Raw genomic sequence first — 16719 nt, forward strand, 5'->3', positions numbered from 1 at the left:
TATTGGCCTATAGTCATTAGGTGTTATTGGTCTACTTAATTTTGGTATGGGTGTTATATGTGCCTTTTTGAGACATTCTGGAAATTCTGAATTCGCTATGCATGAGTTGTAAATTTGTGTTAAGATTGGCAACAAAACTTGTGATGCCATTTGTATGTATTTTATTGGAATATTGTGTGGGCCACTAGATTGCCTTATACGTAAACTTTTGATGTATTTTTTAATTTCAAATTCTGTGGCTGGTGAAAAAAAGAATGATTCTGTTGTTGAGTTTATTTTACCAATGTATTCATGATATTTGTGATTTGTGGTTTGGATTTGATTAGCCATTGTAGTTCCTATGTTTATGAAATGTCTGTTTAACGTTTCAGCTATTTCATTTTGGCATGTTAATTCCCTATTGTCAATTGTTAATTTTTCTATAACGTGTTTTGGTTGGATGTTATTTTGTATTAATTTTATTATTTTCCATGTGTCACAAGAGCTTCTGCTGTTTTTTAGCTGGTTTTGGAAGTACATCTGTTTGGTTTTTTTTTACCCTTGTAACTAGATTGTTGTATTTTTTGAAAGCTAGAATTTTTGTTGCATCATTTGTTTTATAGCAATTTCGAAACTTCCTATTTTTTACTTTAATTGATTTTAAAATTGCTTTGGATATCCAGGGTTTTGTTGCTAATTTCCTTTCCTTTCTAGTCATTGAGCGCAAAGGCGCATGTTTATTTAATATCGCTGTAAAAATGTTAATCAGCTTTTCAAATTGTTTATTGTTTGTAGCTTCCATGTTATCTCTAGTATAAAGATTGTTTTCTAAATCAGCTAAAAATTGCTCTTTGTTAAATTTCGATGTATCGCGTATATGGTATGAGATTTTCCTTTTGTCAACAAATTCAGTTGTATAAACTAACAGAAATACTGGTAAGTGATCAGACATGTTGTAATCTATTATCCCAGGGGTTATATGATTTAGTATAGATAGAATTAGAATAAAAATGGTCAAGTAGTGAGTTTTTGCTATGTGGTTCAAAGTGTGTTGCCTTCTTTTTTCGTTTTGAAGCGTTTCTAAATTAATAACAAATTTTTCCTCAAACTCATGGAATTTATCTCCAGGATGCCTGTATGCGACTCCCACAACAGTTTTCATTGATTCCTTATTGGTTAGTTCAAACCACAAGTTTTCACAGTGGCTTTCTTTGTTTATTGTAATTTGTAGGTCTGGCCTTGTTGTTACTTGGTAACCTGAATCAATGTAAGCAGCTACCCCTCCCGATTTAGTTGGGGAATCCACATGTATAAAGTTATATCCGTTTATGTAATTGTCAAAAGAAATGCTTTCTTGTGTAATTTTGGTTTCTGACACTAATATTATGTTGGGTTTTTTATGTAGCAAATTTAACATCTCCTCCAGGCGATGTTTATTCTTTGCAAGGCTTTGAATATTAATATGTATTATTAAAAAAGTATCCTTTTTATTTTGCTTTTTCAAAAGACTATTTAGTGATTTGTCATTATAATATGTACATTTATCAATATTTTCATAAAATATGTTTTTTGTATTAGTTTCTTGTGTATATTTGTTGGTAGTCATCATCAATATTTAAACAATAAATAACTATTTACAATATTTACAAACAATATATACATTACACTGTTTCTTCGTACATTTTGGCAATCTCAATCCAATTGAGTTTGTAATAAGTCCTCTGGGGAATCAATCCTGAACCATTTTTTGCCAACTTTAGCCATTATTGCTCCATTCGAAGAACATGTTGCTTCTATATCAGGTAAGCTTTTTAAGTAGTACATCAATTTGTGCCGGGTGTAGGACAAGTCTTCGTTAATGTAGATTTTTTTTATGCCAGTGCCCTTCTTTTTTGCATGAACTGTTGTCGCTTTTTGTATGATACAAATCTTGCTATTATTGGGCGATGTTTGTTTAGCTTCTTTTTGCCAATTCTATGTGCTCTTTGTATGTCCTGTTCAATAAGTGCAATATTTAAGTATTTTGCTGCCTTAAAAAGTTCCTTCTCCCCATCATCGTCCTGTCCGTCAGCCTCTGAACACCAAAGATTCGAATGTTTTCCCGTCTTCCATATTGTTCTAATTTGTCCATTTTGTATTTTGTTGTGTGTATTTTCATCTTTAGTTTTTTATTTTCGTCCTTTAATATTTGGATTTCTTCCCTTGATGCTTGCAGTTCATTTTTTATTAGAATTACCTCGTTTTTTGTTTCCAATGTTTCTTCTTTGATTTCTGTTATTGTTTCTTTAATACACTGAAATGATTCCATTGAAGTTTTCATTTCTTTCAGGTCATGTTGTATAGATTTTAAAATAGTCTCATATGAGGGCATTTTTAGGATAAATTTAATCAAGTCCCATGACCTTAATTGGAATGAATTCGAATGAATCGATAAGAAAAAAGTTCTGGGAAAAATGCGTGATCAACCTAAATAGTTCATAAAGCACCGCTATACGGTGATAGATTAAGTAGAAATAACCAGAAGCTACACAGCACAAAAGCCATCACAAAGAAATACAAAGGCCAAAATAAACATATTTACGACGAAAATTAAAAAAAAAAAATTATACCACAATATTAAGAATTGTCTATACATTATAAATTTAATAAAAAATTAAAAAAAATATTAATATTCATAATTAATATTTGCAATAAAATAAGGAAAAAAAGCTTGATCCATTATTTTACCAAACAAATTCGGGTTGCGCAAGAAAATACCTTTCCAGTGATATAAAACTTGCTATAAGTTTAATGGGGGAAAGTATTTAATAGCGCCGATAACCGATATTAATATTCATAACCGATCGCGGCCATCTTGATACTGCTCCAGACTGCTCGATTCTAATCTTTATCGCGGCGATTTTTAAACGGCTCCAGTCTAGTCAATTCGACTCGAATCGAACAAGATTTTTACACGCTGCTTCTGTCTACTCTATCTTCTTAAGGAAAGGAATTTTGAAGAAAAAATTAAAGTTTAAAAAATTCATATTTACAACTACACAGACGAAATATCGTGATTTTTCATCCTGGTAACATCCGGCCAAAACGATTCGATATTGCCAACTGCCCCAATAATGACCTATATTAAGAGGAGGACAGTGGTCACACCTTTCTAATGATACCCCATTTGTTATAATTTTGGCTTGGATAAGTGGTTCAGTCGGCGATAGACGATAATCGATATTAATATTCATAACCGATCGCGGCAAATTTTCAAATGGCTCTAGATTGCTCAATTCAATTTGAATTTGAACGAGATTTTCACACGCTACTTTTGTCTACTCTATCTTCTTAAGGAAAGAAATTTTGAAGAAAAAAATTAAAGTTTAAAAAATTCATATTTACAACTACACAGACGAAATATCGTGATTTTTCATCCTGGTAACATCCGGCCAAAACGATTCGATATTGCCAACTGCCCCAATAATGACCTATATTAAGAGGAGGACAGTGGTCACACCTTTCTAATGATACCCCATTTGTTATAATTTTGGCTTGGATAAGTGGTTCAGTCGGCGATAGACGATAATCGATATTAATATTCATAACCGATCGCGGCAAATTTTCAAATGGCTCTAGATTGCTCAATTCAATTTGAATTTGAACGAGATTTTCACACGCTACTTTTGTCTACTCTATCTTCTTAAGGAAAGAAATTTTGAAGAAAAAAATTAAAGTTTAAAAAATTCATATTTACAACTACACAGACGAAATATCGTGATTTTTCATCCTGGTAACATCCGGCCAAAACGATTCGAACTGCTGTTAGGTGATTTGGGTCGTCACGGAAAGGACGAGTCCTACAAACGCGCGTCAGAATTTTTCGATAAAGCATCTAAAAGTGAGGAGCAAAATTTATCTAAAGACAACAGGACGCAAGGCGTTATGGAGAAAAGTCAGCAGGAGTTAAAGCGAACGCGGTGCTTCGGAAAGCGGTTTTGTAACGTTGCTGAGTTTGCAAAAGTGTACAATGATCACAGCGTTGCTTTAGTTCGTGAATTTAGAGATAACATTCGGTTGGCGCAAAAATCCAGGCGTAAGAGGGCAGTCGTCCAGCCACAGGAGGAGGAAAGCTGGGCAAAGAAACCCAGAATCGCAGGGCCAGATAGGACGGTTGGAAAATATCTTCAAGCTCCTTCAAAGGACTTGAGAAGCTCTAGTCCTAAAAGGCGCGGAAAGGCGCCGGAAAATACTAAACAACCTACAGACCACCAATGTAATTCACACTTACCTGTTAGTTGCTGGGGACGCCGTTGCTGTGGTGTAAAATATCAACCCAGTTTCAACATGGATCAAAATGACCATATGGAGTTATTGTCAAAAGACACTTGGCTAAGCGACAGGCATATTGATTCACTAATGCACATTATGGCCAAACAATATCCCGAAATTGGAGGGTTACAAAGCATTCATGCTTATGAGACCCCGTTTAATTTTCCTTCGGTACATTCTCCAGGTGGAAAGTTTGTTCAAATTTTAAATGTACATTCTAATCATTGGGTAACGGCGTCTAATATTTTTTCAACCAAGTGTAATTCTGTACAAATATATGACAGTTGTTATAGCGTATATAGTTCAGACGATTTATTTAAATTGTCAAAACTTGTTTACTTTAAAAATGATAAAAACATCGAATTCGAATTTCCCAAAGTATGCCAACAGAAGGGAAGCTCCAATTGTGGTCCTTTTGCAGTAACATTCGCAGTTGCACTACTATCCGACATCAAACCGGAACAGGTAATATTTAAAGAGGTAGCACTCCGCAGTGAGATTCAGAAAATGGTTTTTAATCGCACTGTTGCCCCTTTTTTTACGCGTAGGAATAGATCAGGTTTACAAAGAAAGCCTTTAGCTATACAGACTAACATTTACTGTAATTGTAGATTAGCCGATAACAGAGCGCTTTTCTTAATAGAATGCAGCAGTTGTAAGGAATGGTTCCACAGGGAATGTGTTCAAACACATGTTCCTCAAGGAGCAATTGATAACAACGACGAACCCTGGTTTTGCAAACAATGTTAAAAAAACAACAAACGATGAACAAATATTTGGTAAGATTCTTCTTTATAAATTGTTTTAAAAAAATTGCCTAAAAATATTAACAATTTTTCATTTGGCTTCACAAAAAATAACAATAACCCAAATTTAAAAGTATGTTTGCTTATTTCTGTTAATATTTGGAAATAAGTGTAATATATCTTTTATATTTGTGGGAACTATCTTCAAAAATATAGACAGCAATCTAGAGCCATTTGAAAATTTGCCGCGATCGGTTATGAATATTAATATCGATTATCGTCTATCGCCGACTGAACCACTTATCCAAGCCAAAATTATAACAAATGGGGTATCATTAGAAAGGTGTGACCACTGTCCTCCTCTTAATATAGGTCATTATTGGGGCAGTTGGCAATATCGAATCGTTTTGGCCGGATGTTACCAGGATGAAAAATCACGATATTTCGTCTGTGTAGTTGTAAATATGAATTTTTTAAACTTTAATTTTTTTCTTCAAAATTTCTTTCCTTAAGAAGATAGAGTAGACAAAAGTAGCGTGTGAAAATCTCGTTCAAATTCAAATTGAATTGAGCAATCTAGAGCCATTTGAAAATTTGCCGCGATCGGTTATGAATATTAATATCGATTATCGTCTATCGCCGACTGAACCACTTATCCAAGCCAAAATTATAACAAATGGGGTATCATTAGAAAGGTGTGACCACTGTCCTCCTCTTAATATATATGTCATTATTGGGGCAGTTGGCAATATGGAATCGTTTTGGCCGGATGTTACCAGGATGAAAAATCACGATATTTCGTCTGTGTAGTTGTAAATATGAATTTTTTAAATTTTAATTTTTTTCTTCCAAATTTCTTTCTCTAAGAAGATAGAGTAGACAAAAGCAGCGTGTAAAAATCTTGTTCGATTCCGAGTCGAATTGACTAGACTGGAGCCGCTTAAAAATCGCCGCGATAAGGATTAGAATCGAGCAGTCTGGAGCAGTATCAAGATGGCCGCGATCGGTTATGAATATTAATATCGGTTATCGGCGCTATTAAATACTTTCCCCCATTAAACTTATAGCAAGTTTTATATCACTGGAAAGGTATTTTCTTGCGCAACCCGAATTTGTTTGGTAAAATAATGGATCAAGCTTTTTTTCCTTATTTTATTGCAAATATTTATTATGAATATTAATATTTTTTTTATTTTTTATTAAATTTATAATGTATAGGCAATTCTTAGTATTGTGGTATAATTTTTTTTTTTAAATTTTCGTCGTAAATATGTTTATTTTGGCCTTTGTATTTCTTTGTGCTGACTTTTGTGCTGTGTAGCTTCTGGTGTAAATTTGCCTTTTTTGTTGTACAGTCTCGATGCGATCATTGCCTTAGTGGTCTTAGGACTTATTTTTTTGGTGTTCATATCCTTCGCCTGCGTGTGCTATCGTACCTTCGGAAAAGCGAACGCGAGAGTTATCGGTCAGGTCCAGCAATCAGCCCAAACCACAGCAGCAAGCCAACAAGGTAAAGTGAGAAAATTGACAACAACAAAACGATAAAAAATAGGTCATAAGTAGTACAAACTAATAATTCATTAAACTTTTTTTTTTGCTAAAATATTTACCTAAAAACTGGTACAAATTTCTTCGAATCAAAAAAGTGTTGGTAATCTTATGAAAGCAAAAAATCGACCATCTGATTTACCTCTGTTAATCTGTGGTCGTTCATGGCCTACCGTATAACAACATGATATTTATAGGGTTTTGGTTACTGTTACGTCAAATACTTGGTACTGAACATCAGCGTTGTGTTGACTTAGACAATGACTTGAATTAAGTGCACTTAAGTTACTGTTTTTAAATGACTTGTCTTAAGTATTTTGAACAAATGACTTGGGTTGAAGTAAAGCATTTCTTCAAGTATTTTTTTTATAAAATTGAGCTATTTGTTCAAATTTTTGCACAAAAAACAAATTGCTTTCTTTATGTTCCGTTTTTGTTAGTTTTAAGCTCAGTTATTGCTCATAATCGTACTAGTTTAAAAATTCTAATAGTTTAACATTCTATTTTTATGAAAGGACATGACTTGAAGTTAACTTGCTCTAATTATGACTTGACTTGCGCAACTGATGACTTGGACTGGAACTTGACTTGCTATTTATTTGAAAAGACTTGACTTGGACTTAAGTTATTTTACAAATAACGGATCAACGTTTTTCGTTTGGTCGAGGCATGAAATTGTTAAAGATAACGTCACAAAGTAATATCGAAAGACAGATACGCTTCAGAAACTTGCTTCTGTCGTCGAACTTGTGCGAAAATAAAATCGAATGTTATGAGACTGGGAAAACTGGTGTGCGCGAAGCGCGAAAAATTTGTGTATTTGACAAATATTTTAATTAGAAGACTGCATTTTATAAGCGTAGAATGTTCGCGGCATTTTATAAGCGGAGAATGTTCAAAGACGTTATCATTTCGCGCAAAAAGGTTTAATTAATCAGATCAATTTGGCTGAAATTGCAACAGGTTTGGACCACCTTGTCAGTGGTCGGCAAACTGTGGGCCGCACAGCCATTTTTAGTGGGCCGCAAGCTACTTTTGAATAGTTTAGTTTTATGTATTTGCGGGCTGCGTGAATGCTGTACATATATTATTGTATTTTAAAAGCTGGTAAGAAATTTTATGTTGTCTCAGCGTGTGGCCCGCGTGCTAAATGTGGCCCTGTGAGTGCCTATCAAAGCCAACTTTAACTGTGTAAAGTTAACGCACATTTTTTTCGCGCTACGCGCGTATACTTGGTTTTGTAGTATGTTTTACATTTGAAATAGTGGTGTGTTTCGGCATCGAGGCGCCGTTTGATATTTCACCATTTCTTCGTGTCCACAGCCTAACCAGTGACGTGGTGTGAGGTTCCTAAATGGTGAGGCACAAATTTTTTCGAGTTACATTTTTCTTTAACAACCACAAAAACGGTATCGTAATAATAAAAAAATAAATAAACTCAAAACCTATTCAGAGATCGAAAACAAAACGACTAAAAAGTAGTAAAAATATACATTGATATAGCAAACGTATTAATGACTATAGTGCATGGCATGCCTGTGATCGACTGTTGTGGTAGGTTACTGCTCATAAAAGCTACAAAACAAATTATTATTAAGAGTACAATATTTATAAATTTTGGGTTGGCCATGGCCCCCTGGCTACGCCTATGACAGCTACACATATACTCCTTTTTAAACAATCTCTTTGAAAGTTGCGTGTTATTTTTTTGTCCAGTCGTCTGATGCAAAAGTTTAAAATTTGCAACAGGTCTGCCTTTATTTATTACTTCAACTTTAGAGCTTTACACTACAAGAAGTCAATGTACACGCACTATGGCATTCAAGCTGGACGAAAAAAGGTTTCATAGCTGGAACGTCACAATTGAGGCATGCCTCAAATCATAGCTAAATTGTTCATCATGTTTTCCGAGAGAATTAGCAAAAGAAAAAACGCATAATGCAGTGTATAGCACTTCCGTGATCTGAAGAGAGGCACGGCTTGGCGCTGCCTCACTTTGCGTATTTCAATGATTTTGACCGCGTGAACGCTTGATATGAATAACACAACAGAAATAGAAGAAAAAATAAAGCACGCTTTAGGTATAGAAACGTAAAATTTGCGGTAGAGATATAACTGATATAACTTTTGCTTTGCCTTCACATTTGCGCACGAGTAACTAAGAATAATTGTTTTATGGCGTACCTTTGTGACGCCAATCTAATGCCTCAATCACAAAACAAATATCCTGGATCCGGCCTTTTAACAAATATCCTGGATCCGGCCTTTTAACAAATATCCTGGATCCGGCTTTTTTTTCGTAGTGATTTTACGTATTGGGCCTCCGAAAGCTCTTAAAAGAGTTATTTGGGCCGCGACAAAAAAGTTTGCCGACCAATGTTCTAACTAATGCAAACGATTCGCTGAAAGCAGATAGTACAGCATAATAGATGCTTTATGATGTCACAATAGACATCATAAAACACGTTATGATCGAATAATAAAGCATAACTAAATACAATAAAGATGACAGATAATGTTTAAAACAAAGACTAATGTTAAAAAACTGAAAAGACTAATTCTCCCTGCGGACCCTCTGAAACTGCTGTACGGACCCCATTTGGTCCGCGGACCCCAGTTTGGGAACCGCTGGTATAGACAAAAGTGTATAAGTGAAGTAAACAGTTATATTAAATATACCGTCTTTGAAATAACCCAGAGCGCATTATTAAAACGGGGTTTGATGACAAAATAAGTAGAATAGATTTCCACAAGCAAAATAGACCTACGCCTGATATTTCATGAATCAAATTTATTGAAGATAACTCTTTTCACTAATGGCAATTCGAAATAAAGTCGAAACGAAAAGTCAATCTTACTCAGCTTTTGGATGAGGTCAAATGATTTTTTAATACACGGCTGTGGATGGTCGACGAAGCAAAATATCGTGTTTGTAAAATTGGCGCCTTTCGAGAGGTTTAAATTAACAAGCACTAAGGGAGGTGAAATACTGCCCAAAAAGTTGAATTGTTGCGGTTAGACTTGTCTCAGTCTTGCGTCAGCATCACAGGCAGAAAAGGCATTCTTTGGTGACGTAATTCACCAGCTTGGCGGAAGTTCTCGAATCGCGAGGGTATACGAGTTTGTAACTGTTGTGAATGTGGTTAAGAGCTTAACTGAAAGTGACCGGTTATTCGACTTAGTTTGATACCTCACTATAACTAAAACGAATAGTTATTTAAAAATATACCGTCCTTCAAATAAATCATATCGTATCATTTAAGCAGGGTTACATATAAATAGAGGGCAATGCACACTACAACGCTTGAAGTCGAAACGAAAAACGTTGATGACGTCAGAACTTAAATAGCTATAGGCGATGTCATTTACAAGGTCACATGAGCGGGTCACGTGCCGTTTTCTAGCACGAGTAAGCGGCATAGTTGAGCAAAAGCCTTGGCCTGGGAAGTTGGTTCCTTCTTGATTACAGAAACGCTTTCGAGTTATTTTATCAATTAGCTTTGGGAATCCGGCGCGCGTTATTATTACTCAAGATACTCGCTAAAACTGTAATAAGAACAATTCCCGAAAATGAATTAACAAACCCAAAATCAAAAACAAATTCGTTCAGTCAGGGGACGCAGAATTGAAACTGATAAGGAAATTCGATCGAATTTGATGCTTTTTCTGTCTTGGGTAATATTTTTCGCTCAACCTACAAGTTTTCACTTTTTATTCAATATATATATAGTACCCCGCAATCATCTATACAAAACTGTTCTGCGAATATTCTAGTCACGACGAGAACCAGTTAAAAGCGTATCTTATCATCTTTCGGCAAACATAGATCAATTTTTGTTCTTCCAGCGCAAAATTTAAATTGTACTTTCTGTGAACATGTACGCCCGGGATCACGGTAAAAAATGGGAACATGTTGAAAAACGTTATTGCAGGCTAAACCTCGACTGTTTCGACTTTAGTTCAACACCTTCAAGCGTAAGAACGCAGCATCGCAAACACCCGAGGCAATCTTTTCTGGACAAAATAAGGAACTCGTTATTTAGGCCTTCGTATAAAATCATTGTTAGTTCGTGTGCGATGCGTATATGTAAAATATAGCTAGATTATGAAGTGGTTAAGAAACAGAGTCCGGTGAAACGTTTTCGTTCTTTGTTGACAACGGCTATTCATTTTGTAGTCAAAGAGTCGTTCTATAAGCTTATGATGCGTACAGACGGTTAAAACAACACCTGAAAGCAAAGTTTTTACAACGGCTATTCATTTTGTAGTCAAAGAGTCGTTCTATAAGCTTATGATGCGTACAGACGGTTAAAACAACACCTGAAAGCAAAGTTTTTACCTGTTTAATTGGGTTCAGGCTATAGGTTGTTTGCAAATATGGTTCGGAAGATTCTACGGATTTCTCTAGTTCTTGCTTTCGCCTGGACAGGATGCTGTGGTAAGTGGAGAAAGTGAATTTGTCTTAACTTCGATTACCCTTTGATCAGGGTGTGCCTTTTACACTTTTTTTTCACTTTTTTAAATGCGCGGTGTTTTAAATCCTTCTTACTTAGCCTTCCTTTTTTAGACATGCTTATAGTACAGTGGTTTCCAGGGCGGGTTGCCACTCACACTCTTCGAGGTTTGTGAAGTAACTTGCGTTTAACGCTTCAAAGTCTCGCCAATGTTACAAATTTAACGAACACGGCAAAAACTATTGTTTTGAATTTAACGAACCAAAATTTGTGAGACGGATATTCCTTTATAAGCTCGTTACTTACCAATGTAAAATGCTGTAACCTAAAAAACAATACAGGTTGTTAATAGTGTATTTTTATTAGTTTAAAATCTGTAACGGTGTATATTTATGAGGTTACCAAAACACTTGTTCAGTCTGAAGGGCGTTCCGATATCGTTAATGAGTCCGACTTCTGAAGGGCAAATAAACTTCATAACTGTCGAAATGTAATGAGTCAATTTAAGCTTAATCCAGAGGTTCCCAACGAGGGTTTACGGGGCTCAAAACTATTTTGTGGTTCGCGAGTTAACTGGGGCCTGTGACAAAAATAGGTTTGGAGCCACTGCCTTGATTCTTTTCAATCGAGAGACTTGCCTGTGTAACATCAGCTAAGATCTAAAGAGCTATCAACGTTTCTTATGCTTCTGATGAACAAATGTACAACCCGTGTTTGTATATTTTTTTGTATATGACGTAATTCATCAACAACAACAAAACTTTTAATGCCGATTTTCCATCTGGACGGAAATTGCAATTCTTGATTTAAAATAAAATTTCACGCAGCAATTGCAAGTCCAGCAAACTCACCATTCTCGACCACGTCGCCCGATGAAGTAAATCATGTGACAATCACTACTGATGCAAGTCAAACGGTTTTAACAGAGTCATCAAACAAGGTCATCCATGTGACAACTACAAGTGATACATCAACAATCCAAGGTACAAAATATTCACGATACCGACAAAATATAGGCTCATGTCGAAACGGGGATCACAAAAGATAATGGGATTGTTTCGGTACATGTCCCAAAACTAATTTAATTGTTCATTTTATCCACGGTTTGCGATTGACGTCATTTTCAACCTTAAACTTATTTTTTTTATAAAATCACATAGTAAAAAAATAACAAGGGAAATAACATTTTCCCTGTTTAATTTTATTTTCTTTTTACAATAGTAAGGACGTCGCTTGGTGTAGGTTCGGATGGTTGTACTTTCAGTGTCAAAAATGAATATAGTAACGGACATTCATATTTACATAATAAGTATCGGCCATTCATATTTACATCCAGAAATCTGAATAATAATTCTTATAACATGGAAACCAGCTACTTTAGTATTACAGTTGTCAACTTATTGACAATTTTCCAACAACGTCAGCTACAATTTCGACAAAAAAGTCGTTCTGCCACGTTTTGTCCCAAATGAATGTGACAAAGCGTTGGCCCCAATAAACGCTATCTGTAGCTGATTTGATTTAACCCGAAAGATATACACCCACGTTGTGTAATATAACTTGCAACTTTTTAATTCGCATTAATTTAAAAAAAAACACGTATTAAAAAAGCCGAATGTTTTAGCGCTTCTGCGACATGTTGCCGAGCTTTCTGTACAGCTGTGGGATGACTCTCATAACACCCTATTAACACAGTTCATATTGATGAAAGTCAATATACCGAGTATTGTGCTTGAGCTTTAGGCGTCACATTCCCTGAATTAAACCTTTTATTAAATTAAACAAACAGCGCAATGTTTTTCGTTCGTTGTTCGATTGTATTGCCGTTTAATATATTAGGATCCAGTTTCAATTAGTTCGACCGGCAAATGACAGTTTCTTAAGGTTACTTGTAACATGATTTCACGTTATGACGAAAGTTTGTTACGTCATTTCAAAAATGTTCATTCCCTACAATAAATATTATAGATCCGTACTGCTCACCTATATATTCCGAAAACTTATCGAATATCTACTTAAAATATATATAACCAAATATGGTATAAAACATTAAAACTTATATCATCACACATGTTCTGTAAAGATAATTCTTTTTAAACAGATTACAACCACTGTGGCTTTTACACCTGTACTGCCGGTCAATATTGCTGCAAGCGCTTCCGTTTTTCCAGCGGTTCTTGTAGAAATTACCAAAATTACAACGATTATACATGCATCTACATCCCTCATTCAAAACTTGGTGTTTCAACAACGACAAGCTCGGGTACGTATAAACCAGGTCATGTCATATTGTGAGCGATATTTTCGATGTTAGAATACACATCAAAGTTGCTGGAAACAAGTATTTGTCTTGGTCAGAATGCTTGTTTTTTCAATTAGGACCACATACAAATACAAACATTTCCTACTATTGCCTTTTTAGCAAATCTTGTAATAAAATCAATGAAAAATGTGAAGAGGGACAATGAAAATGTTCAGAGATGACGACACAAATTTATCAATAACGTGACGTCATAAAAGGCAATTTTAAGAAACTAACCGTTCTCGACCGAACTTTGGCGGGCTGTGAAGAATTAAAGTTCAAAAAACAAATTTAGAAAAAAAATATTTTTGTTGGCCAGAATGTCAGCGTGTCATTCCAGCGACGTATAAATACAAAGATTTGCAAGTATTACTTCTTAACAGAAACTTATATGTTATGAACTTTAGCATAAATTTAACAGCTTGCTTTTCAGCTATTGAGAATGTGCGCTTAACAATTTTAGGGTTAAAAATGAAATGCGGACTTTCCACGTGCAGTAACGGACAATACTGCTGCCGAACATTCAGCTATCCAAGCCCTGTTTGTTACTCTAGCCGGCCGGCAATCTACTATTCTTGCAACTCTAAATCTCAATTGGAAACAACCCAGGCATCTCTTACAACTACAAAAAGCTCCATTATGTAACCGTTGTAAAACTATTGGACTGTTGTCAGCTTAATTTAGCAATGGTACAAAGCAAAATACTTTCTACAATGCAAGTTGAGATATCCTTAGATTACGTTTTGTTTGCTTAAGTCTTAAGTAAAGTGCATACACGTTGGCTTCTGAGAAATGCATGACAAGAAGTGGCGGTTGGTGGAACATAATTATCTATCATTTTTATTATTACCTTGTTGATTTCATAATATCAGTTTAACGAAGTAAAAATCAATTGATGGAAAGCAGCAAAGCAAACAATTCAGATTTATTTATTTAAAAACAAAGATGGACGGACAGTTAAAATTAGATCCGGACAAACTTTTTGTGTGTTAAAATTGACGAGGTAAAAGCTATATTTCTGGTAAAACACTAAAAATGTTCTTATCAAAGAATAAACTATAAAACTCCAAATTTAACTCCGATTTAAACACAGGATCAGGCTAGGAATATATTTCGCCTACACTGACATCGCCAGTTCCTTAAGTAAATTAAAAAACATATACATAGCAAAGTAATCTTAAGATTAATATAAAAATCAAATACATATGAGAGCAGTACAGATTTTGTTTTAATTTTGGTATTTTTTTTTTTGAAACAACAGTTACAACAACTTATTCCTAAACATTCAACAGATTTGAATTGCGGCAACACGAAGTGCACAAGTTTTCAATACTGCTGTAAACGCTACATTAACTCTGACTCGTACTGTTACTCCAACAAACCAAATTACTACTACAGTTGCAAATACATTCCACAGTATGAGACGAGTTCAACAACCGCAGTAACAACAACACAAACCTCGGGTAGGTAAACAAGTATTGTATTCCTAAAAACACTTTATCTGCCCGGATCTGTCACCATTAATTTAGTGAAAAAAACGAATAAACACGTTTCAGTTTGTTTTGAGAGAACATGGGATCTTTATATCCTGCTCATGCAAACTGTAATCGGTGCGCAGAAGATAGAAATATTACGGGCGCACATCTGACATTGAGAACCACTGCGTTAAAAAGATCTTTTTGCAGGTTATAACTGCGGCAACAACATTTGTTATACTGGGGAATATTGCTGCAAAAGTTACACCTATTTGAACTGGTTTTGTTCATCTTCAATATCGTATGGCGTCTACAGTTGTCGTTACATTTCTAGTTCAAAGCCTACCGAATCGGCGATACTTACAACTACAACCAATGGTAAAACTTTTCTTACGAATCTTTGCAAAAAATAACACTGTAATACAAAATCAAAGTTCAATACGTTTTACGAAACATATGCCACCAGTTAGTAATACGATACGTCTAGAATTAAAAATACAACACGGGAATACGAAATAAAGTATATCAATTTATTTTTTCTCAACAAATTCTATTCCATTCCTAGGGGTGCGAAGATTTATTTGCGCATTTACTGGGTAAATAATATTCCCGCATTTAACATGAAGTGATAAAAGTGTGACAATTTAACAAAGAACTAAACGTAATGTTACAGAATGATAAATAATGCGTAATATTGTTTTGAATTGCATATAAATTTTCCCTTGCATTAAACGTTTCACTATGTTGTGTTAGGCCTACATGTGATGTGCACAGGGCTGCGGAGTCGGACTCGGACTCGGGACTCGACGGAGTCGGTTTGTTTTGCCGGAGTCGGACTCGGGACTCGGGAAAGACCACGTAAAACTACCCGAGTCCCGAGTCCGAGGTGCGCATGCGCAGTATCAAATTTTAAAACTGTTAAGGCTGCAAAATGTAAGTTGTAAAAGTGTAATAGCAAATGGTGAAATATTTTTAAACCATGTAATGCGTGTGGATCAATTATGACATCAATATTAGTGGATTGCAAAAAAATCCACCTTAATTTAGTTGCGTAAATGGGTAAAATACAGGCTGTAGAGTAGGGCTACCATATTTTCAGCACCTTAAAAGAGGACAGTTTCTTGCCTGCAAGTAAAACGAAAGTAGAATTGTTACGTTTGAGAAAAAAACGTGCCATATCTAAGTATTGCATTCAGCTTCGAAATTAACACGTCCTTTTCTGAAACACGGATACTTCTGGCGTAGCTCATCAGTAAACAGAGTTTTCCTTTTTAGCATTATAATGTATAGCTTATATTTTGCTTTTTATTTTATTTTTTATTTTTTTCAGCCGTGTTCCCCTTAGTAATTTTCCCATGCCTTGCGTCCCCCCTCTCTACGAAAAGCACTTCGGCATTTTTAATTAAATATCACTGAGACAACTAAAAATGGTAAAGTTTGTCGTCGGTCGCGAAAACGCGAAAAAAAATTGGGTTTAATTGGCGCTAAACTGTAAATTCAGAAGGATTTTAGCATTGGACACATAATAAATTGCTCGTGCACGAGTTGATTTTGACAAACGTGTTCACTCCAGAGTTGTAAGGCTGCGATGTCAGCGCAAATGAAAAAGTAAGCGCAAAAATTACACTTTGTGTTATCGTGTTTCAAAAGATGTGATAACACACAACAACAGCAGCAATATTGCAAAAACATTATCGATTCGCGTGAAAAAGTTTGAGTGTCCTGTTGCTAGCCTGTTATCCAATTAAATAAAACATGGATAAAAAAAGTTCGACATTTGGCCGGAGTTGGACTCGGGACTTGGGAGTCGGACTCGGGTTTATTTTTTTGGCCGGAGTCGGACACGGGAGTCGGACTCGGGTTTATTTTAACCGACTCCGCAGCCCTGGATGTGCATTTTACTT

General features: G+C 35.3%; 1 protein-coding gene across 1 annotated transcript; it reads left to right on the top strand.

Moving 5' to 3' along the window:
- The first annotated feature begins 10830 nt into the window (after positions 1-10830).
- LOC146161445 (uncharacterized) lies at positions 10831-15493 on the top strand. Its single transcript, XM_083385158.1, has 6 exons — positions 10831-11022; positions 11866-12021; positions 13140-13301; positions 14633-14803; positions 15026-15193; positions 15489-15493. Exons 1-6 carry the CDS (start codon positions 10962-10964, stop codon positions 15491-15493), a joined length of 723 nt encoding a protein of 240 aa, XP_083241284.1. The 5' UTR covers positions 10831-10961.
- The last annotated feature ends 1226 nt before the right edge of the window (positions 15494-16719 follow it).

This window comes from Ascidiella aspersa, chromosome 3 (genome assembly GCF_963924565.1).
Source record: "Ascidiella aspersa chromosome 3, kaAscAspe10.2, whole genome shotgun sequence".
Classification (NCBI taxonomy): domain Eukaryota; kingdom Metazoa; phylum Chordata; class Ascidiacea; order Phlebobranchia; family Ascidiidae; genus Ascidiella; species Ascidiella aspersa.